Raw genomic sequence first — 24856 nt, 5'->3', positions numbered from 1 at the left:
TTCATCTTCACACACAGTTTAAGATATTTTATATTTAGTCTGAGAGCGTATGCAAGTGTATGCACACTATACTGTCCATGTCCAGAAAGGGAATAAAAACATCATCACAGTAGTCCATATGAGACATCAGTGGGTTAATTAGAGTCTCTTGAAGCGTCCGAAATACATTTGGGTCCAAAAATAATGTTTTTATTCCCTTTCTGGACATGGACAGTATAGTGTGCATACACTTGCATACGCTCTCAGACTAAATATAAAATATCTTAAACTGTGTGTGAAGATGAGCGGAGGTCTTACGGGTGTGGAGCGACATTAGGGAGAGGAGTTAATGACAGACATTTCATTTTTGGGTGAACTAACCCTTTGATTCAGTCTGGCTACAAACGCACAGAATCCTCGCCCTCTAGAGGATTTGGCAAATGGTCCGAGGACAGAGCCTTGGGGAACTCCTTAATCCGCTCCTGAAGGCTGCTCAGAGCCAGCCTCATCTGGTCCTCAGTGCCTTGCAGAGCCTTGACCTCCATGCTGTAGAAGATGTAGAGCATCAGCGTCGAGAGCAGGACGGCGAAGCACAGCGCCCCCAGCAGGTAGAACGAGGCTTTAGGAAAGGGCTGCTCCGCTCCCAGAGCAAACAACGGGACCGCGGCGATGGCTACCTCGAGCACTAGCAGGACGAGACCCATGATGCCCGTACGGGCCGCGGTGTGCCGCATGCGCTCAGAGCAGTGCAGACCCACCTTTACTTCAGTTCGAGCTTCATTCACTGTGTTGACCAGCTCAGGAAGCTTATCTGACAGAGAAACACAGTGACAGAATGGAAATATCTTTAAAAAGTTTTTCCATTTTAAATAAATACTGTTCTTTTCAACATATAAAAAAAAAAAAATCAACATATTATAATGATTAGTGAAGGATCATGCGAGACTGAAGACTGGAGTAATGATGATAAATTCAGCTTTGATCACAGGAATAAATTACACTATGCATCAATCAGGCATAAGATTATGACTGGTGAACTCTTAATCGAAAAAAAAAAAAGAAAAAAAAAATGGGCAAGCGTAAGGATTTGAGCGAGTTTGGCCAGATTGTGACGGCTAGACGACTGGGTCAGAGCATCTCCAAAACTGCAGCTCTTGTGGGCTGTTCCCGGTCTGCAGTGGTCAGTATCTATCAAAAGTGCTCCAAGGAAGGACCAGTGGAGAACCGGCCACAGGGTCATGGGCGGCCAAGGCTCATTGATGCACGTGGGGAGCGAAGGCTGGCCCGTGGGGTCCGATCAAACAGACGAGCTACTGGAGCTCAAACTGCTCCAGAAGTTAATGCTGCTTCTGATAGATAGCGGTCAGAATACACAGAGCAGCTCAGTTTGTATGGGGCGGCATAGGTGACCAGTCAGGGTGACCTCTGACCCCGCCGAAAGCACCAACAGTGGCACGTGAGCATCAGAACTGGACCACGGAGCGATGGAAGAAGGTGGCCTGGTCTGAGGAATCACGTGTTCTTCTACATCACGTGGATGGCCGTGTGTGTGTGTGTGTGTGTGGCTTACCTGAGGAACACATGGCCCCAGGATGCACTATGGGAAGAAGGCGAGCCGGTGGAGGCAGTGTGATGCTTTGGCCAATGTTCTGCTGGGAAACCTTGGGTCCTCCATCCATGTGGATGTTACTTTGACACGCTCCACCTACCTAAGCATTGCTGAGACCATGTTCAGCCTTTCATGGAAACGGTATTCTGGCGGCTGTGGCTCTTCCAGCAGGATAATGCTCCTGACACAAAGCACAAATGCTTCAGGAATGGTTTGAGGAGCACAACAACCAGTTTGAGGCGTCGACTCGGCCTCCAGATTCCCCAGATCTCAATCCAATCGGAGGCTCCACCTCGCAACTTACAGGACTTAAATGATCTGCTGCTAACGTCTTGCTGCCAGATACCACAGCACACCTTCAGCGGTCTAGTGTAGTCCATGCCTCGACGGGTCAGCAAAAGGGGGACCGACACAATATGTTATGCTTGATCAATCGTGTATATTCACATAGAAACCGGTTATTTTAAAATGCAATATTTCAACATTTTTGATTAAATGAATGCAGCCTTGGTGAGCAGAAGAGACTCTTTCAGAAACATCTTTTTAAAAACATCTCACGGTCTCCAACTAGTTCACCCTAAAAGGAAAATGATTCACTCACACATCTAATCTGTTATTTTCTCCAATAAAACACACCTTCTCAGAGAAATTACTTCTTTATACTTTTCACAGAAAAATGTTTGGAGTTTGGAACAATATGAGTGCGAGTACATGAATATTTTTGGGTCAACTGTGTGATATCCCCCCTCAAAAGAAACAGTCAATTTCCCATCTCTATTATGAACAATGGCAAGATGTTTATTAGTCTATTTCAAGAGTTAAAAACTGAAGCGCAAGTACCTGAAACACAGCCAGATTCTCTCTCTGAGCATCCGTTTCCCTTTTTAGTTGGTGTAAACAGGAAGTGGGCAGTGAGGGCTTCGTGGTCAGAGTAAGGAAAGGGCTGACCAGGAACTGGACCTTTAGTGGTGGATAAAGACTCGCAGCTCACATCTACTTCCCCTGATCCCTGCGGAGAAACAGCACTGTCAGCAGAAGCTAAAGCTCACTACGAGACCCGTATCTCATGTGTCATTAGGGACTTTAAGCAACAGCCACTGATGGAACGGCAACAGCGACCGGAAATAAACTTTTAACTGCCGTAGCCAAAGAACGCAAAAATCACTAAGCAACAATAAAGAGACGGCGTAATGGTTCATTTAACATAATTTGACCAAATATAAAGAAACATGTAACTTAAAAAGCAAGGAAATGGTTGCTTTTGGCATTAAATTATAAACAGATACAATTAAAATGCCACATAACTATATTTACTTATCTAATCTGTCACGTATTAATGACTACGGCAAATCAGCTGTTCTCCCGTAGTAGACGGTTACAGTAGAACGTCACGAAGTAGCAGTTAAAGTCGCGCATGCGCAATAGAACGCCAGAACGCCGTTGCCGTTCCATCAGTGGCTGTTGCTTAAAGTCCCTATTAAAGAGGAGTTATGTGTCAGTTTGCTCAGATCATTACACCAGAGAGAAAACAACTCTTAAAGGGACAGTTGACCCAAAAATGAGCTTGTGATGTTTATCCGCTGACCCCCAGGTCATCCGAGATGTAGGTGTGTAAGAATAAACTGGTATAATTATAGTTTATTAGTTTTGAGTTTATTTGATAGGAACGATGTACAAGTACAGCAAATCCTGATCTGATAAGACCCAGAAGATGCTTAACAATATTATATATACATATATATATATATATACACAATACTCACAATATTATATTATATATATGTGTATGTATGTATGTGATCATAGATATATTATATATATATATATACACAGAATCCTCATTAATGCCTATGCCGATCCGTCGAATGAGGCATCTACAGTAATATATCTATGATCACACCGGTATTTTGACCTTCTCCGGCAGAAGTAATGGCGTTGGGAACACTAGATGAGATTCGTCTGATATGAGGTAAAAATAACACAAATACTGTTGTGTTTCCGGCAGAAAGCGATCGTTTCGTGTCTTAAGACATCAGTGTGTCGTCACGAGCCTCAGGGTTTAATATGGATTCGTATGTCTGTGTGTTTTACTCTCATAGAAATACACCCCATTGACATGCATTATACAAGCAACGGCTGAGTTAAAATCTTCATTTGTGTTATCCTGAAGAAACACACACACCTATGATGCCCTGGGGGTCAGCAGATCAACATCACAGGCTCATTTTTGGGTCAACTATCCCTTTAAAATCTAACGTTTACCTTAAACAGGATGTAGTCGATCCGGATTCCTCCTCCAAAGGGAGCGAGACCGTCGGTGTGTGTGTACGGGTTTTCAGATATATGGGTGAATCCTTCCTCACACCCCTGGGTATTAATAACAGCAGGTCATTATAAATCATATCATTAAATCATAACTGTTTTGCTATCAGTGTTGGGTTATGGTGATTTATATGCATGGAAACCTATCTTTACTTAAAAAGTTGGACTGTATATATCATGCTGTAATCATGGCAAGCCTTTCTGATTTTTATCAATTCCCAGAATTTGAATGATTGATATCAACAATTAAACTTTCAATCGCAGAAATTCAATTCTTGATATCAGGAGTTAAATTTCCACTAGTAAAAACTATAATTCTTGAGATCTGTAATTGTTTTTTCTCTAGATAGTGTCACTATAGGCTGCCATTCAAATTTCTATTGATATCAAGAATTATGATTTCTTACTAGTTGAAATTCCAATTACACACATCAGAAATACAAGTCTTACTAATAAACTTTATACATCTTCACGCCCTGATGAAACTTACAAATTCACAAGATTAAGGGAATGCATAGCTGACATAAAAAATTGGACGACCAGTAATTTCCTGCAACTTAATTGAGAAAAATCAGAATTTTTAATTATTGGACAAAAAAACTCCACAAGAAGTAACCTAGAATACTGTCTAGATTTACAATCTGATGACTGCTCTGTCAAGCCCCCGTCAGTGAGGAAACATGATGTGCTCTTTGATACCAATCTCTCATTTGAAAGCCCCGTTTCTAGCATCAGTAAAACCGCATTCTACCATCTTAAAAATATGTCTAAATTACGGCACATGCTTTCAATGCAAAATGCTGAACAGTTAGTTCATGCGTTCATGAGCTCAAGGCTAGATTATTGTAATGCTCTACTGGGTGGTTGCCCTGCTCGCTTAATAAACAAACTCCAGCTGGTCCAAAACAGATGATGGATGGATGGATGGATGGATGGATGTATGGATGGATGGATGGATGGATGGATGGATGGATGGATGGATGGATGGATGGATTATTGTAGTGCTCTACTGGGTGGTTGCCCTGCTCGCTTAATAAACAAACTCCAGCTGGTCCAAAACAGATGATGGATGGATGGATGGATGGATGGATGGATGGATGGATGGATGGATGGATGGATGGATGGATTATTGTAGTGCTCTACTGGGTGGTTGCCCTGCTCGCTTAATAAACAAACTCCAGCTGGTCCAAAACAGATGATGGATGGATGGATGGATGGATGGATGGATGGATGGATGGATGGATGGATGGATAGATTATTGTAGTGCTCTACTGGGTGGTTGCCCTGCTCGCTTAATAAACAAACTCCAGCTAGTCCAAAACGCCGCAGCTCTAAGTAGGAAGTATGATCATCATAGTCCAGTTCTGTCAACACTGCACTTGCTCCTATTAAACATTGCTGTGGCAAGCAGCGGGGCGAGGTACCGTGAGAGCGGGCCAGTGACGAGTGGTAATGAGTACCAGCTGCGTGACACACCGGTCTCGTCTCGCGGCCAAGGGACGGGAGCATAAAAGGAGGGGACTAAAATCTAGACTAAAAACACATCTCTTTACTATGGCATACACACAGAACATTATCAACTTCTATTATTCGAATCAGATAAATGATTGTTGGGAACCGGGAACACTTCCCAAAGCACCTGATGTACTCGTTACATCATTAAAGTAGCAGAGGCTGGGGCAGATTTTAAGTATCACCTCAAGATGTGATCTAATCCTGTTTACATGAAATAAGATGCTCCAAGCAGGTTTAAGCTTATGGAGCTGTTACTATGACAGCAAGTCCAGAATTGTGCGTCGACGAACTAAACAATCCAAGACCATGCCAAATCGTCAACAATCAGCTAACTGAGTTAGCGATGTACGAAAAATGGGCTCCAGGTGTGTGTTGGTCAGTGGTTTTCAGTTCCTCACAATAGCAACACTCCAACAATGCTTCTGAACACACCTGGTTTAGACCAGACACCCATGGGGGAACACACACACACACACACACACACACACACACACACACACACACACACACACACACACACACACTCTCTGATGGGGGAACAGATGCGGCAGTGCATTTGATATTTAAAGGTCCCGTTCTTCGCGTGTTTTCGAAGCTTTGATTATGTTTACAGTGTGCAATATAACATGAGTTCATGTTTCGCGTGTAAAAAAAACAGTATTTTTCACACAATTGACTTATCTGTACAGCGCTGTTTCCTCTGTCCTAAAAGCGGCCTGATGATTTCCTTATTCTATGAAGTCCCTCCTTCAGAAACACGTAACGAGTTCTGATTGGGCCAGCTCTTCCCGTGTTGTGATTGGACAGCAGCTTAGCGCACTTTGCCTGAAAAGGTCCCGCCTCTTACCATAACGGGGAGATGCAAGCGCTGAATGCGTGCTCTTCTCCACATGGGAGAGCAACGAGACCACGCCCCCTATTTTGCATATTCCTGTGGGCGGAGCGTTAGTCAGCAAACAGTTCCAGTGACGTCATCACAGCAGGAAGTGCAGCGCTGTAGTCCAGACCGGCCGCTCGCTGTCGGCTTCGAAAGGGAACTTCTGTTAAATAAAATATCTCGCTTGGCATTGAACTTTGAGCTTTATAATTTTACAGGTATTATTTATGCTCTAACAGCAACATTACACACTAACTAAAGTTTGAAAGATGGAATCGCGAAGAACGGGATCTTTAAATAACGTGGAGCTGACCGTGAACATGAGAACTGAACCTAGCAGAACAAACTTGCATCGCTTCTGCGGCCGGGACTGTGACAGGACCCTTAAACTGCAATAAATCAGTTATCTCAAAAAAATGAGCTTTCAGTCAGAGTTTGTTTGGGCGCAGAGGACATTCATTCTTTTAACCATGAGGAACACGTGACTTTGAATCATGTCCATGATTTTTTTGCCAGTCACAAAACATTTTTTGAAGGGTTAGATAACTTTTAATTGTTCCTAGAGCAATCGCTATTTCCTCTGGAATGAAACGCAGAGTAGTTTGATGTTAGAAACACTCCTATCTTTAAATATTTCTACCTTATATAATTTTCATATGACGTTCCCCCTTTGCTGTGTTATGCAATCTGTTTATGTGAAGATTTTGTGCTGGCCTTTTGTCCAGGACTCCCCGATAGAAGAGTTTCATATCTCTGGGATTTTTCCTGGTAAAGTAAAGGATGAATGAAGGTGAGGCTGCGGTACGAACGTCGAAGTGTGCGGCCTCGCTGAAGCTGTCCAGGAGTCCGGTGTAGTTTCTCAGCAGTCGGGTCCCAAGATCCTCCGGATGCATGTTCAGATCTCCGGCCAGGATCACCACATCTGCTCCAGCACTGGTGTGTCTGTGTTCACACACATTCATGAGCACTGACAGCAGAAACATCTGAGCGGATAACGTTTCAATGGCACATTTAATGACCTTATGAACTGTAGCAGCTCCCAGGCCTGAACCACTCGGTGCGGCAGATACGAATCCTTCTCTCGGGAATATTCTGCGTGAAGCTGTGAGGAAAACACACAGTGTTGGGCAAGGTACTGAAAATTAGTAATTAGTTACAGTTACTAGTTACTTCTTTTAAAAGTAATTGAATTACTTTACCAATTACTGTATATCAAAAGTAATTAGTTACTAGGGAAAGTAACTTTTAAGTTACTTTTATGTTTGCTTTTTAAATGTAAATATGAACGGTACTGAACAATCAAGCACAATAAACATAATTTTTAGACCTATTTATTGTGATCAACAGGGCAACAGGCCTTCAAATCAAGCAGTAGTGCGGAGAGTTATGGCCGTTTTATACCTGGTCACTTTATTCGTTTTCTCTGACCAGATATCTCTCAGATTGTGAACAGACCAGAAGTATTTGGTTGTTTAAACCATATTTGTAAATTTTACTCCTGGCAAATTGTTAAAAAATAAACGTGTGAGCATATTACATGTTGTAGTCAGATATGGCACGCTACTGCAACACGCATCGCCGCAAATAAGTAAAGCCAACACGCAAACGACCGCGAGGAAAACTGAAAGTAAGTGTTAGATGCTCAAAAACACAATCATCTTCATTAATAATGACACTCAATGATCTTACCGGTGCTTAGGTCGCTCTCTCACGTTGTGGTGTTTGATCTTGAGCTGATGATAAGATGCAGCTCGAATCTTTTGCTTTATTTCGTTGACGTGAACTCCATTATATATTATATTAATTAAATGTTATATTATGTTATATTATAAATGTTACATTATATATATTAAATGTGCATATAGCGTGGGATCTGAAGATCTGATTTATATTCATTTTGCGGAGAAGTGTAGCACAAGGTAAGAGAACCTGCATGTTTTTATTAGTTTAGATTGTGTAGAGCGTTTCATTTGCAATCGCCTATACGATCAGCCTAACCTCAACTTATTAAAAATGCCTTTTTACTGTGGTGGTGGTGGTGGTGGTGGTGGTAATAGGCTAAACTCTTAAACTAAATTTGTGATGAAAAGTGTTTTACTTTTTTTTAAATATATTTTTATTTCAGGCAAGACGAGTCCAGTGTTGATTTGAGAGACTAAAGTTGGGCTATTCAATTACAAAATCAGCTGGGCCAGTTATTTCAGCGGCGAAGCAACTCGTAAAGACACATTTTAAAACCAGCACAAACAAATTTATTGAATACATGTAATGTTTATTCATTGTTTCTCTTTTAACTTTGGTCAGTTTGCACATCAAAAGGTGCATAAAAATACTATAAAAGAGCTTACTGAACAGAATCTGAGGTAGCCCCTAATTTTTCCAAAAAACTGACCTAGGCACGTCTTGCCTAAGCCTACCTAGGCAACATATCTCACTTATCTGATCACAAAGTGCATAAACAAAATAGTGCACAGTAGTAGATAAGCAATAACATTAAGTTTCCTTTTGAAACAAAATAAACATTTTGCTCAAATTTGACCCAGGAACATCTCAAAGTGCATAAAAAAGTGCACAGTATTCACAACTAACACATGAATACAACGTGGACTACTGCACATATTGCACAAACTGAGGGAACATATTTGAAATCACCACATTTGTGATTAGGCATGCCTCTGTTACACATCCAACATTATACTGATGTAGGCTACAGTTATTCAGCTAATTTAGTGGGAGAAGTGGGATTTTTTGTTTTGAACGAGAGCAGTGACTTTAGGCTCATAAGTTGTCAATGCAATCCGAAGGCATTGGTGGAGAGTACGGTCTGTCAGGGAGCAACGAGAGTTGCTTTTTATGGAGTTCATGTGTGAAAAGCTTGACTCACATGTGTAAGTTGAACCAAACATACTGAGCATGACGATCGCTACTTTCTTAATGTTAGGGAACTGATGTACGTTGACATCAGTCCAAAACATTGTAGGTTGGTTAGTGCGAAGCTCCTGTGCCATGGTTACAGATGACGGCATGTCAACGAGTGTGAATTTCCCCTCGTCAATGGAAGGAACCACTTGCTTTGCTCTGGCGGATAAGTCCCCTTCTATTGCAACAGTGAACGGGTCTCTGACAAAAACGGCCACCTCTGTGGGCAGAACAAGTCCATCCAATCGGCCAGCAAAGTTAATTTTCAACCTCGCAATAAAATCTGTCATCACATCCGTGATTTGTGCGGGGGATGAGATGCATTTGCGGAGTGTCGGAAAATGCAGCATTCGGCCTGTGCTCAAATCAGTTGCGAAAAGGTCCAGTTTAACTGGGAATGCACGCATATGTTCCACAAGGTCGATGACAGTTTTGTCTCTGCCTTGTAGTGCCAAATTGAGATCATTCAGGTGTTTGAATATGTCGCACAGAAAGAAGGCATCAGCCATGAAGTTGTCCACTCAAGTGCGTTTCTGCCTTTTTTTTGCTTGCTGCTGTGGAGGAAAGTTATGATCTCCTCTCTGAGACCACAGAACCGCTCCAGTGCTTTGCCTTTGGACAGCCACCTCACGTCATTATGCAAAAGCAGGTCGTGGTGCTCAGCAGACAGTTCTGACAGCAGCATGCGGAACAAGCGGTGTTGGAGGCTTGATGTGGAGCGAATAAAGTTAATTGTAGCCATCACGTTGTCCATGGTCGTTTTGAGCGCCCCACTTAGTTTTGCGCACAACACCGCCTGATGCACAATGCAGTGTAAGGAGATCAACAGCGGACCAACGTGCTGCCAAACCATTCACTTTACCTGTCATGGATGGAGCCTCATCTGTCACAAGCATGCACACACGCGTCATATCCAGACCATTGTCTTTAAAAAAAGAGGAAATTTTCCCAAAGACTATATCGCCCGTTGTGTGTCCTTCTAACGGCAGAGCAGCTCCTCTCTGAAGCATTTGCTATCAAAAAAACGGACATATATGCACAACTGAGCAGTATCAGTTTTGTCTGTGGACTCATCTACTGCTATAGACATAGTATCAGCTTTCATCAGGTCTCCTAACAGTGTTTCATACACATCTGCAGCAAGAATTTCAACCCTACGAATGTTGGAAGTATCTGACAAGGGTACGCTTTTTATAGCAGATGGCACGCTTGTTTTAATTTTATCGTCATTTATCACCTCATCCACGAAAGGCCAGCATAGAGCCCGGCACGGGCCTCAAATCTAGGCCCTAGCCCGGCCCTGGCCCGAGACGCTGAGGCCCTAGCCCGGCCCTGGCCCGAGACGCTGAGGCCCTAGCCCGGCCCTGGCCCGAGACGCTGAGGCCCTAGCCCGGCCCTGGCCCGAGACGCTGAGGCCCTAGCCCGGCCCTGACCCGAGACGCTGAGGCCCTAGCCCGGCCCTGGCCCGAGACACTGAGGCCCTAGCCCGGCCCTGGCCCGAGACGCTGAGGCCCTAGCCCGGCCCTGGCCCGAGACGCTGAGGCCCTAGCCCGGCCCTGACCCGAGACGCTGAGGCCCTAGCCCGGCCCTGGCCCGAGACACTGAGGCCCTAGCCCGGCCCTGGCCCGAGACGCTGAGGCCCTAGCCCGGCCCTGGCCCGAGACGCTGAGGCCCTAGCCCGGCCCTGACCCGAGACGCTGAGGCCCTAGCCCGGCCCTGGCCCGAGACACTGAGGCCCTAGCCCGGCCCTGGCCCGAGACGCTGAGGCCCTAGCCCGGCCCTGGCCCGAGACACTGAGGCCCTAGCCCGGCCCTGACCCGAGACGCTGAGGCCCTAGCCCGGCCCTGGCCCGAGACACTGAGGCCCTAGCCCGGCCCTGACCCGAGACGCTGAGGCCCTAGCCCGGCCCTGACCCGAGACACTGAGGCCCTAGCCCGGCCCTGACCCGAGACACTGAGGCCCTAGCCCGGCCCTGACCCGAGACGCTGAGGCCCTAGCCCGGCCCTGGCCCGAGACACTGAGGCCCTAGCCCGGCCCTGGCCCGAGACGCTGAGGCCCTAGCCCGGCCCTGGCCCGAGACACTGAGGCCCTAGCCCGGCCCTGGCCCGAGACGCTGAGGCCCTAGCCCGGCCCTGGCCCGAGACGCTGAGGCCCTAGCCCGGCCCTGGCCCGAGACACTGAGGCCCTAGCCCGGCCCTGGCCCGAGACGCTGAGGCCCTAGCCCGGCCCTGGCCCGAGACGCTGAGGCCCTAGCCCGGCCCTGGCCCGAGACGCTGAGGCCCTAGCCCGGCCCTGGCCCGAGACGCTGAGGCCCTAGCCCGGCCCTGGCCCGAGACGCTGAGGCCCTAGCCCGGCCCTGGCCCGAGACGCTGAGGCCCTAGCCCGGCCCGTGTCCGACAGCATATCAAAAATCTCGGCCCGAGTCCGACTGGAGCCCGTTTTTTTTTTTTTTTTTTTTTTACATTATTGCAGCCATTAAAATAGTTCTGTTTTGTTTTTAATGTCAAAGTAGTTATATTTTTTCGTTTCGTTTCTTTATTAAGTTAATTTAGAAAAATGTTTAGAGCATTTTTTTGTTTGTTAAATTAAAGTTTTAATTTTTTTAAGTGACGACCAAAAGCGGCCAGCGGCCGACAGTGAGTTAACCGCATATTTAATCGATTTAGTCTTAGATTTATTTTTGACGAGCTGAGGCAGGCTGATTCTGCTCGCGGCTCTCGCAAACGGAGCCAAACAAATAAAATAAAAAAAGCACATGCAGGTTGTCTTATAGCCTACCTTACACCTACGCAAATGAATATAAATCCCATCTTCAATTCCCGTGGTATATGCTCATTTAACGGAGTTTACAGCAACGGAAGCAAAAGATTCAAGATGCGTTTTATTCAGCAGCTCATTTCAAATTCAAAGACCACATAAGAAAGCGCGCACTGGTAAGCTCATAAGTCTCATTCATTTTTATTGAAGATGATTGTGTTTTTGACCATCTTAGACTTATTTTAAGTTTCATTTACGGCCATTTGTGTTGGCTTGCATTAGTCATTTGCGGCGATGCGTGTTGCAGCGTCATCATATCTATCTGACTCATATATAGCCCATAACACATTGTGACACATAATGACATTTTCATGTTTGAAAGTCTGTAACATAAATGCAGATAGGCCTAATTGTAATAATAAAGAACAACATAATTATCGACTTTGAAATATTAAACCAGTCAATACAGAACGAAATATTCTGTAGCCTTTTGCCGTCAATACCATGGATATGGCATGGGCCGGCTACTGCCGACGTTGTCTTTGCTGTATCAATAGGCAATATATTTATATTTAACATGAAGTATAGGGCTTCCCTGTACATTAATAGCAGCAGACGCCCCGCGGATGACACGCAACAGAAACGCCACGCTCACACCACGCTTGCAGTGTGTCTCCGGCCTTAACTCTAGCTGCGCTGAAGAAACGCGCGCTGCTGCTGGCGCGGACTCTGAACCCATCTTGACAGTTGCGTTAGCTATTATGGTCTCGTGTTGTTTCCACCAGCGCAGAACTCATTTTTCCTTTTAATTGATAAAAATATAAAACGAAGGAGATGCCTAAAATGCACGGGTGACGTCATGGACACTACGTCCATATTTTTTTTACAGTCTATGGTTACTCCCAACACTGGAAAACACACAGGCCATGATCACATGACATGGATAACCATACTGAAATCAGACACACACTTCATAAACTCACATGAGTTACAAACACATGAACCGTCAGCCCGCTGATGTTGAGCAAAACCTTCCCCACGGCCTTGCCTCCGAACCAGTCGCCATGTTGAGCCTGACACAAGATTACATCATTATCATCTTTATTAGACCAGCCAATCAGCTCTGAGACTGAAACGGGTTGAAGTTACCATGTACGGGTATCCGTTTAATGAGTATCGGTACAGAAAGGTATCGTGGATTCGATGTCTGGAAAACACGGCCAGTCCGCTCCCTATAAAGCCACTGAGGGCAGAAGAAAATGCATTCATAACTGTGTCCATGTGCATTTATTCCCACAGAACGTCACGCTTTAAAGATCATGACTTACCTTTTAAAGTAATGGGAAAACGGATAGACGCTCACAAGCTTCTTCTTTAAAGACAGGAAGTCTTTCTCACACCAGACCTGCAATCAGCCCCAGAAACACATCAAACAAAGACAACACGCACGCACGCACGGACACACACGCGCGCGCACGCACACACACACACACACACACACACACACACACACACACACACACACACACATCCATCCTGTGTTATAACAATCAGCTCACACACGTCACTCAGTTTAACACTCATATGGTCCAATCAGAGCCCATTTGAGGTTACCCTCATTAAGAACAATTCATCTCTCTTTATCTCAGTGGTATAAGCTTTTGTGATTTTGGGAAGGTATTTAAAAAAACGAATTAAAAAGAAGTGATCGGGGTCTTCGAGGTTGAATGGAACCCACATTGAAAATGAATGGGAAAGACGGAAAAAAATTTGTTTTTGTATTTTTCAATAAATTAAAAAATCCATTATAAACAGAAATAAAGGCCTGGTACAAACACGCTCTCTCTCTCTCTCTCTCACACACACACACACACACACACATGCTCACACACATATGCATGCACACACACTCACACACACACGCACATGCACACACACACACACACACACACACAAACATTTGGTCAAACACATTCCCCCAGGTTTCACAGACTAGACTTAAAGGGTTAGTTCACCCAAAAATGAAACTTAAACCATGATTTACTCACTGCTCCACACGGCTCTGGGGGTTAATAGAGGCATATCCATATTTAAAACTACGCAGACTAAAATAACTAGCTTCCAGCGGTCAGTGGTACGCATGTCGACTTGTGCTACATACGTTTGCGCCGTGTGGAGCAGTTTTATGATGAATAGATGCACTTTTATGGACTTCAAAAATGACAACCATTCACTTGCATTATAAAGCTTGGAAGAGCCAGGACATTTTTACTATAGCCCCGTTTCCACCGCAGGAACTTTACCCAGGAACTTTGGGTGGTACTCGATGTGTTTCGACCGCATGGTCTAAATGAAGTTCCGGGTAAATATTTCCCCCTCCAAACGGCCCTGCTCGCGAGGTAGTACTTTTTCAAAGTTCAGGAACTTTCGAGGGCGGGACTTGGGCGCTGAACATGCTGATTGGTTGAGCTCAGGCAGCATTTTATTTCAACCGGCATTTTAAAAGTCTTTTGCGAGGTTCGTTCTGCGTTCAGTAAATATCAGTCTTGCTCTCTGTCTGGTGGCGCGCGGTCGTCTCAGCCAGCTCACGTTCAATGTCCGTAATAGCTGATAATAATATACATTGTCATTTTAAATCTAGCTTTACAAGCTTTCTGAATATGCTGCTGAATCTGCATATTAGTGCTCTTTTCTGTCATTGTTAATTACCTCTTTAGTAAACCGATACATAACCAGCAAAAGTGGCACAGCTTGAATCTCTTCCACACTCGTTATTTTTTTTTTTCACCATGTAAACGACCTGACCGATTACTTTTAAGTGTGTGTCCTTACATGACGTGACAGCGCGCCGCGCTTATGTTGACAAGAGAGGAAAGTACATTTTTCTGAGGGGTAACGTTAAACTTTTTATTTCGTAAGTTATGAAGATAATGTTGGAGTAATGACACAGCGTATATTGCCCCAGGCAGTTTTTACTTTAACTGCACCTGACAGAAGATTTTTTTTTTTCTGAGATGATTATTACACTTTACAACAGATAAATATCTTATAATACTGTATTAGTCCTGGTGGCCGTTAAGAGTTGCTATGGCTACAGTTAACACACTCCAGCTGCTGGAGAAAACAGCGGCGACATTTCTGATGCATCAGACAAACTGCATGTGACAAAATGATTGCGATTGAAAGTCATCACATGCAAACACCAGATCGGTTTAGATAACGTCTCATGTAAACAGTTCACTAAATCTTTCAATCGGTACACACAAAAATGATTACTGTCCATCACTGACTTGAGGAGCAGTCGCGCGCAGTCCTACATCACCGGACTAATCTGCCTAATCTTCTCGGTACTTTAGATCGCGGTCGAAACGCAGACAGCTGCAGGTCTGGGGGGAGAAAAGTTCCTGTAAAAAAGTTCCTGGTACAAATTGTTCAGGGTAATTTTGGTGGAAACGGGGCTTATAATTTAGATTTTATTGGTCTGAAAGAAGAATGTCATAAAGGATGACTTGAGGGTGAGTAAATCATGGGGTTTAGGGTGAACTATCCCACCCATAAATGAGCCTGTGATGTTGATCTGCTGACCCCCAGGCCATCATAGGTGTGTGTGTTTCTTCAGGAGAACACAAATGAAGATTTTAACTCAACCGTTGCTCGTATAATGCCGTCATTTTGACTTTTTTTGACGGAAGTAATGGCGTTGGGAACACTAGATGAGATTCGTCTGATATGAGGTAAAATAACACAAATACTGTTGTGTTTCTGTCAGAAAGCGATCGTTTCGTGTCTTAAGACATCAGTGTGTCGTCACGAGCCTCAGGGTTTAATATGGATTCGTATGTCTGTGTGTTTTACTCTCATAGAAATACACCCCATTACACCTATGGAATGTCCCTACTTTTCACAAAAACAAACGTGTGTGTGTGTGTGTGTGTGTGTGTGTGTGTGTGTGTGTGTGTGTGTGTGTGTGTGTGTGTGTGTGTGTGTGTGTGTGTGTGTGTGATGGGTAGGTTTAGGGGCAGTGTAAGGGGATAGAAAATACGGTTTGTAAATTATAAAAACCATTACAGCTATGGAATGTAATGTGACATTTCACAAAAACAACCGTGTGTGTGTGTGTGTGTGTGTGTGTGTGTGTGTGTGTGTGTGTGTGTGTGTGTGTGTGTGTGTGTGTGTGTGTGTTCACCTCCTGCAGTAACACTATATCCAGCTGTTCCTGGGTCAGCAGGTCTCCGATCAGAACGAAGCGCTCGCTGCAGTTTTTACTGAGGTATCTGATCCCCCTAAAACAATCACAGCACACACAATTGTATTAATTTATTAGTTATTATATTTATTCATACATGGTTACCAACAGTTTTAGTTCTAATTACTAAAGTTCTATCATTAAATAGTGCTTGATTATCATAATATCATAACATAATCTAATGCTTGATTGACTGATGTTAAAGGGGGGGTGAAACACTCAGTTTCAGTCAGTGTCATGTCAATCTTGAGTACCTATAGAGTAGCATTGCATCCTGCATATCTCCGAAAAGTCTTTATTTTTTTATAATTATATAAGAAAGATGCGCTGTTCCGAGTCTTTCCGAAAAAAGCCGAGCGGGTGGGGGCGTGTCGTGTGGGCGGAGCTAAATAATGACGTGTGCGCGCCGCTGTTATTGTGTTGAGTCGAGTGCGTCGTAAAGCTGTGTCATCCCTAACAGCGGGAAAAAAACTTTATTCAAAATAAAAATATGGCTTTTAATCAGATACAGCCATACATCTATGATCCGGAATCAGACCCAGAGGCTGCAGTTGAACAGGAGCAGCAGCAAAAACGACTAGAGCAGGACGTCTCTATGTGGTACAAGTTATACACTAACTATATAATATGCTTAGCGGCTTGTGTTATTTACATATTTATACTTGAATTATATCGTCGTATTTTTGTCTTTGAAGGTGTACATGTGGGAAGTGCAGTTGTGCACGTGTGTGTGTGTGTTTACGCGTGGTTTGTGTAGACAGTAAGCGGACCGGTTTTGCACAGCAGGATTAGTTAGTGTTTACATAGAAAGACACGGAATAGCAGCGCATTTGAATGAAGAAGCGTGCTTATTTAGTTCAACATATTTCCCCCCTCTTTGTGTATTGTTGTTTGGAGTGCTTTTACAATGCACAAACATAAAGTTACACATATAGTGGCCAGCTAAACAAATGTACACGCACTACACATCGCATGCTCCATTGATCAATTTCTATATATAGTAATATATATAGTAACTATACGTGATCATGTTTGGGCTACTTGATGAGCATAGACACAGACATTTGAAGCAGTCTAGAGCCCCGTTTCCACCACAGGAACTTTACCCAGGAACTAGGAACTTTGGGTGGTACTTCGTGTGTTTAGACCGCAGGAACCAGGGTATAAATGAAGTTCCGGGTAAATATTTCCCCCTCCAAACGGCCCTGCTCGCGAGGTAGTACTTTTTCAAAGTTCAGGAACTTTCGAGGGCGGGACTTGGGCGCTGAACATGCTGATTGGTTGAGCTCAGGCAGCATTTTAGTTCAACCGGCATTTTTAAAAGTCTTTTGCGAGGTTCGTTCTGCGTTCAGTAAATATCAGTCTTGCTCTCTGTCTGGTGGCGCGCGGTCGTCTCAGCCATCTCACGTTCAATGTCCGTAATAGCTGATAATAATATACATTGTCATTTTAAATCTAGCTTTACAAGCTTTCTGAATATGCTGCTGAATCTGCATATTAGTGCTCTTTTCTGTCGTTGTTAATTACCTCTTTAGTAAACCGATACATAACCAGCAAAAGTGGCACAGCTTGAATCTCTTCCATACTCGTTTTTTTTTTTTTTCACCATGACCTGACCGATTACTTTTAAGTGTGTGTCCTTACATGACGTGACGGCGCGCGCCGCGCTTATGTTGACAAGAGAGGAAAGTACATTTTTCTGAGGGGTAAACTTTTTATTTCGTAAGTTATGAAGATAATGTTGGAGTAATGACACAGCGTATATTGCCCCAGGCAGTTTTTACTTTAACTGCGCCTGACAGAAGATTTTTTTTTTCTGCGATGATTATTACACTTTACAACAGATAAATATCTTATAATACTGTATTAGTCCTGGTGGCCGTTAAGAGTTGCTATGGCTACAGTTAACACACTCCAGCTGCTGGAGAAAACAGCGGCGACATTTTTGGTGCGGCAGACAAACTGCATGTGACAAAATGATTGCGATTGAAAGTCATCACATGTAAACACCAGATCGGTTTAGATAACGTCTCATGTAAACAGTTCACTAAATCTTTCAGTCGGTACACTTAAAAATTATTACTGTCCTTCACTGATTTGGAGGAACAGTCGCGCGCAGTCCTACATCACCGGACTAATTTGCCTAATCTTCTCGGAACTTTATCGCGGTCGAAACGCAGACAGCTGCAGGTCTGGGGGGAGAAAAGTTCCTGTAAAAAAGTTCCTGGTACAAATTGTTCCGGGTAATTTTGGTGGAAACGGGGCTTAACTCACCGCCCGCGGTTCTAACGTTGGGACCTTTATCGTTGGGACTGCTCCATCCTTCAGCATTAGGCGATCGGAAAATCCGGCGTCGAGCTGGGCCTTGTTTATGAAACAGTCGGCACCGAAATGCAGCGAACAGATATAAACATTCGCGCAACTCAGTTGCTGATCCGGAAAAGCAAATTCCATCCACTGTTGCCTTACCGCGGGGTTTTTGGGGAATCTGTGCAGGACTGTCTTGGTCTGGCAACCAAAAACGCACTTTTTGATGTCATTGTTAATTGTGCACATCACCTGTGCAGCGCAGCCTACGAGCGCTTTGATGGGCGTAGCCTGTTGCTTTCGCTCTCTCCCTTTCTCTCTCTCTCTCTCTCTCTCTCTCTCTCCCTTTCTCTCTCTCCCTCTCTCTCTCTCTCTCTCTCTCTCACGCGCTTCCGGTAGAATTGTCCGTAAGGCCCATACAAGGAAATTCCGCCCCCATTAACGTCAAAGGGGACGCATGATCTCAAAAAACTTGCCGAAACTTATGACTAACCGGAAGTAGTATTTTTGACAAAGAAATACTCCCATCAAACGTCCACCTTAACTTTTGAAACTTTGTCTATGTTTAGTATGGGATTCCAAGTCTTTAACAGTGTAAAAAGATCAGTATGCATGAAACAGCATTTCACCCCCCCTTTAAGAGTGTACATTCAGAAATGTAAAAAGCTGGCAACTCTTCTGTTCGCGCATTCACAAATTCAAGGCAGCATTTAAAGGGGTACTTCAGCGCTGGGAAGATGAATCTGTATTTAAACTGGGTCATTAATGTAGTAGAAATGTGAAATTATTTTTGAATTTGGTGCTTTCTAGACTGAGAAAAGACAGAAAATGTATTTTTGTCTCATGGGGATGAAAGACTACAATTCCCAGAATGCTTCGCTGCCCTGTGAGGCCATTCCCAAATTACTGTGACTGAGTTGGAGAAGACACAATTAAATACTGAATGTGTGTGTTCAATATAATGAGTGAGTCGCCGCGTGAGTATCACAGCCAGGGCCGGCGTTTGCCTAGGGCGACAATTGTGTTTGGGGCGCGAGCGCGCTCTAGTGCCGCCCATTACTTCCCATTAAGCATAGAATCGGAACAAGCGAAATACAACATAATGTTTATTAAACATGATCATCATAGGGCGCCCCCTCAGCCACACGTTTAATTACTTATCAACCTGATTATTAGATTGAATTGATGGTGATTATTGATTATTAGTTCAGGCGTTAGGTCAGGCAAGGGCTCATCTTGTGCGTTCATCAAAAATGAGGCGCCTAAACCACGCACAGGGACGGAAAAAGAGAAAGAAGGAAAGAAAGAAAGGAAGAAAATCGAAAGAAAGCCCAGTATAGAGGTTAGTCTTCTTATCTCAGCCAATAAGTTGTCAAACAAAATAAAATTACTTAGTATTATCAATATTATCAACTAATATTTATTTTATAAATATTATTAATATGGTCACTAAGCTATCACTTGCTAGTTTTCTACATAATTACTATACGTATTGCAAACATAACTTCACTGACAACAATCTACAATAACCTACATGGGTGTCATTTAAATATCAAAAGTCCAGTTCGTTATAAATATGGATAACGTATGCACGTTAGTTATGAAAAGTATGCAATCTACATGGGCGTCGGGAGCAAATAAAAAGTGGGGCCTCTCGTTTTTTTATATAACGATAGATGCCATATTATTGACATTAAACACAAATATGATGTGTTTTAGGCTACTTAAAGATTGATGGGGCTAGACAAAATTACGGAAATCACCGAACTCTCTACAGTGGCTGTAGTCTAGGGGTACGACGCATGTCTTGACACATATCGATCAGAGGTTCGAATCCGGCTTTTGCCACACTCGCTCTATTCCCTTTTCCCATCACATATCAGTGCAGAAAGGCATTTATTTTCAATAAAAATTGAGAAAATATTAAAAAAGTGGAAATAAAGCGTCTAACGTGTTTAATAATAAGTGCTTCTCGGTTAGGGGTAGGCCTAGGTAAACAGACGTGTGCTGAATTAGAGACGATAAAAGTGAGGGGGGGGGGGGGGGGGGGGGGGGGGGGGGCAAAACTCCATCTCGCCTAGGGCAACCAAAGAGCCGGCCCTGATCACAGCACTGAGCACTGACTGCAGGAGTCAGATAAATGAGCTGATGAGCTCTCGTGATGAGAGCTGAGGTAATCACGACTACACTCACAGCATTCATTCACAACGCCAGTTCAGTCTGGCGCGTTTCAGTTCATGCCTTTGCAAGCTTAACTTTCATAGAAATTAATTTGAGAAGTTAGAAGACTTCCATTGCTCACCATAGCTCCGTTTAAATGAGTGCCTGTAGCTGAGCTGAGCTGTGAGTGTGATCTCCATCCCCGCGGGTTAAACATGCGGAAATGGCGCCCTCTGCTGGCTGTAGTCTTTAGCCTTTGGGCAAACATTCCTCCTATTATGCAAAAATCGTCAATTTGCATCATAGGAGGAATTTTTCCAGAAATAAAATGCATAAATCTCTTGTCTCAGGGGGATATGAGGTGGGGAAGCACAATCATTTGAATATACTCCAGGGTTTCTACTGATACAAAGCCATATGCTAATCGCTGAAGTAACCCTTTAAGAGCTGTCAATATAAATCACCATGCGATGTATTTTCTTGTTTTCACTTGAAGAATGACCACAGTGCTGACATGATCTTATCGCTTTAGCACTCCTTGGACACGTGAGTTATTGCAGGCGCATATCAACACGTTATCATATCGGCAAGGCATATCGGCATAATTTTTTCATATCGGGCCGATGCTGATTTTTCTATTTTAAGTGTTTATCGGTGGATTCCGATGTCATACCGATAATATTATCCATCTCTAAATTTAACATGAGGAAAGGTGTATCGATGTAGAGAGTGAACCTACCAGCAGTTGAGAGAGAAAACACGCAATCTGATTGGTGCTGAGGTTGTCATGGCGATTCGTCTTTTGGTCTGTAAGGATAAATAAGAGGATTCAGTTTGAGCTCAAACTCGTTTAACACACCAAACATTCAGTTTCTCAGAGCGAGCGTTACGGTACGCTTGAAATGTTTACACAAAATAGTGCAGTACAAGCTTACGGTACTGGTTTGCCTTCATCAATGTTTTGAAACAGAAATATAAAAATAATAATAATCAAATACATTCATATATATTTTAACTCCCAGTCACCTCAACTCAACATCTAAAATAAAGTATATTTCATATTTACCTGACCTGGCTAACATCTGCAGTAAACCAAGACTTTCTAACAGGAATTGAGCAGCTGGACAAGACGTTTAAAAACGTTTTGACTGAGAGTAAATCCACGGCTCAGACACTCAGCGCTCATAAATCATAAACCTGGCGCCCATGCTGGATATCATTATGGCTCCACCTCAATCCTGAGGGTCAAAGGTCCACTTACTGTGTTGTCATGGTGAGACATATACACACCGACCAGGCATAACATTATGAGCACTAACACTGATGATCTCTTCATCACGGCTCCTGTTAGTGGGTGGGATATATTAGGCAGCAAGTGAACATTTTGTCCTCAGAGTTGATGTGTGTGAAGCAGGAGAAATGGGCAAGCGTAAGGATTTGAGCGAGTTTGGCCAGATTGTGACGGCTAGACGACTGGGTCAGAGCATCTCCAAAACTGCAGCTCTTGTGGGCTGTTCCCGGTCTGCAGTGGTCAGTATCTATCAAAAGTGCTCCAAGGAAGGACCAGTGGAGAACCGGCCACAGGGTCATGGGCGGCCAAGGCTCATTGATGCACGTGGGGAGCGAAGGCTGGCCCGTGGGGTCCGATCAAACAGACGAGCTACTGGAGCTCAAACTGCTCCAGAAGTTAATGCTGCTTCTGATAGAAAGCTGGCAGAATTGTTACCAACACTTCTTTCTGAGGGACGGCACTGTAATGGCATCACACTATAGCAGATCATTCACTACTGAAATGAATGCACTCGGTATTCAAATCCCTTCTAACATAAGCAGCAGTTTTACAGACTCCCTGACCGGACTCGTAACGGTGGTGTGTGTGTGATGACAGTAAATCAGTCTGTGTTCATATTACCGCAGTAAACTCCAGCGTTATGATGATCCAGGGACAGTAAAAAAAGTAAAAAAACAGATACAGCTGCTCCACACGAGCACTGACGGCGCCAGGAGGATCTGTGTTTACTGACCGGCTCTAGCGCAAGACATGAGACACACACACACACACACACACACGTCTGGTGCGCTATCTTTCTGGGTACTTAACATAGACGTAATGGTTTTTATACTGTACAAACCATATATTCTGTCCCCCTACACTGCCCCTAAACCTAAACCTACCCATCTCGCACGCACGCACGCACGCACACACACACACACACACACACACACACACACACACACACACACACACACACACACACACACACACCCTAAACCTACCCATCACAGGAAACTTTCTGCATTTTTACATTTTCAAAATAACTCATTATGTATGATTTATAAGCTTTTGTACCCATGGGGACCTCAGTTTAGGTCCCCAGAGTGACACGAGCCCCCATGAGTCCCCACCAGGCTAGAAAAACATGCACACACACACGTTTGTTTTTGTGAACTGTGGGGAAATTCCATAGGCATAACAGTTTTTATACTGTACAAACCGTATTTTTTAACCCCGTACATTGCCCCTAAACCTACCCATCTCACACACACACACACACACACACACACACACGCACACGTGCACACACACACACACACACACACACACACACACACACACCCATCACAGGAAACATTCTGCATTTTTACTTTCTCATAAAAACTCCTCCTGTGTGATTTATAAGCCTTTTGTAAAGTGGGGCCATGGGTAATGTCCTCATATTTCACCCTCTCCTGTAATACCTGTGTCATACCCATGGCATTATACACATTTGTGTCCTCATATGTCACAAAAACATGCCCACACACACACACACTGCATTTTTACTTTCTCATAAAAACTCCTCCTGTGTGATTTATAAGCCTTTTGTAAAGTGGGGCCATGGGTAATGTCCTCATATTTCACCCTCTCCTGTAATACCTGTGTCATACCCATGGCATTATACACATTTGTGTCCTCATATGTCACAAAAACATGCCCACACACACACACACGCATGGTTTTCTGTTTTAATATACTTTTAAAAGTAGGCTATTGTATTCCAATGATCAAAGCTGATTTTACAGCACCGAGTGTTACACGATCCTTCATAAATCACTCTAATATTCTGATTTATTATCAATGTTGGAAACAGTTGTGCTGATTAATATTGTTTATAACCTGTGTGATACTTTTGTCTTTGATGAATAGTTAAAAAAAGAACAACATTTATTTAATATAGAATTTAATACTTTTATTCAGCAAGGATGCATGACTTGATAAAACGTGAAGTGCTAGAAAATATTTATAGTTTGAATGTTTCCAACGTTGATAATAAATCTTAATAAATCATAATCCTTTTGAAGGATCATGTGATACTGAAGACTGGAGTAATGATGATAAATTCAGCTTTGATCACAGGAATAAATTACACTTTAAAGTAGATTAAAAGAGAAAACCATTATTTAAAATTGTAATGATATTTCACAATATTACTGTTTTTACTGTGATCAAATAAACGCAGCCTTGGTGAGCCGAAGAGACTCTTTCAAAAACATTAAAAATAGTAAACTTTTGACTGGTACACACATTAATAAGTGACATTTTTAATGTTTTTGCAAAGAGTCTCTTATGTTCAGCAAGGCTTGCATTTCTTTGATCACAGTAAAAAAAACACAACAGTGACGATATTATTGCAATTTAAAATATTTTTTTTTATTATATGTGAACGAGAAATGTATTTATATATGGGTTTACTAAATAAATGAGCATGTGTACTGTGCATTACTACTATAACAGCATTTTAATGCTTTTAAAAGATCCTGCATCATTTGAACACATGATACTATATCACACACATCCTATCAAACGTATTGGCGCGTGCTGGAGATCCGATCTTACCTTTATTCCTGATAATGTTTCACTCGCTCAATCATTAGTTTCCGGCGTTATAATCTCTGTTATAACATTTTCCTGAGCAGTGAGTCTCATATCCTGTGCATTTCCTCAGACCGCTACTTCCTCATCTGACACTGGCCTGATGTCGTCTGTAGAAGAGTCTTTCGGCTTCATCAGACGCGTTTCTGCGACATTATACATTTAACTTTAAACTTTTAATCTAAGTAAACGCTAGTTTGCAGCAAATGCATTAAAGTTGGGCATACGCGTGACGTCAGCACGCCGACCTTT

The 24856-nt window shown here is 43.3% G+C and overlaps 1 protein-coding gene across 1 annotated transcript; it reads right to left on the bottom strand.

Annotated features, from left to right (window-relative positions):
• Positions 1 to 302: 302 nt before the first annotated feature.
• smpd2b (sphingomyelin phosphodiesterase 2b) lies at positions 303 to 24856 on the bottom strand. Its single transcript, XM_067458571.1, has 11 exons — positions 24569 to 24856; positions 21431 to 21498; positions 16165 to 16261; positions 13307 to 13383; positions 13128 to 13221; positions 12962 to 13051; positions 7322 to 7404; positions 7112 to 7244; positions 3851 to 3955; positions 2429 to 2597; positions 303 to 790 (listed from the first exon to the last, which is right to left on the bottom strand). The coding sequence occupies exons 2-11, from the start codon at positions 21478 to 21480 to the stop codon at positions 378 to 380; spliced, it is 1311 nt and encodes a 436-aa protein (XP_067314672.1). The 5' UTR covers positions 21481 to 21498; positions 24569 to 24856; the 3' UTR covers positions 303 to 377.

This window comes from Pseudorasbora parva, chromosome 12 (genome assembly GCF_024679245.1).
Source record: "Pseudorasbora parva isolate DD20220531a chromosome 12, ASM2467924v1, whole genome shotgun sequence".
In the NCBI taxonomy this organism is placed as follows: Eukaryota; Metazoa; Chordata; class Actinopteri; order Cypriniformes; family Gobionidae; genus Pseudorasbora; species Pseudorasbora parva.
Note: the sequence above shows the minus strand (reverse complement) of the source record. Positions and strands in the feature narration are given on the sequence as shown.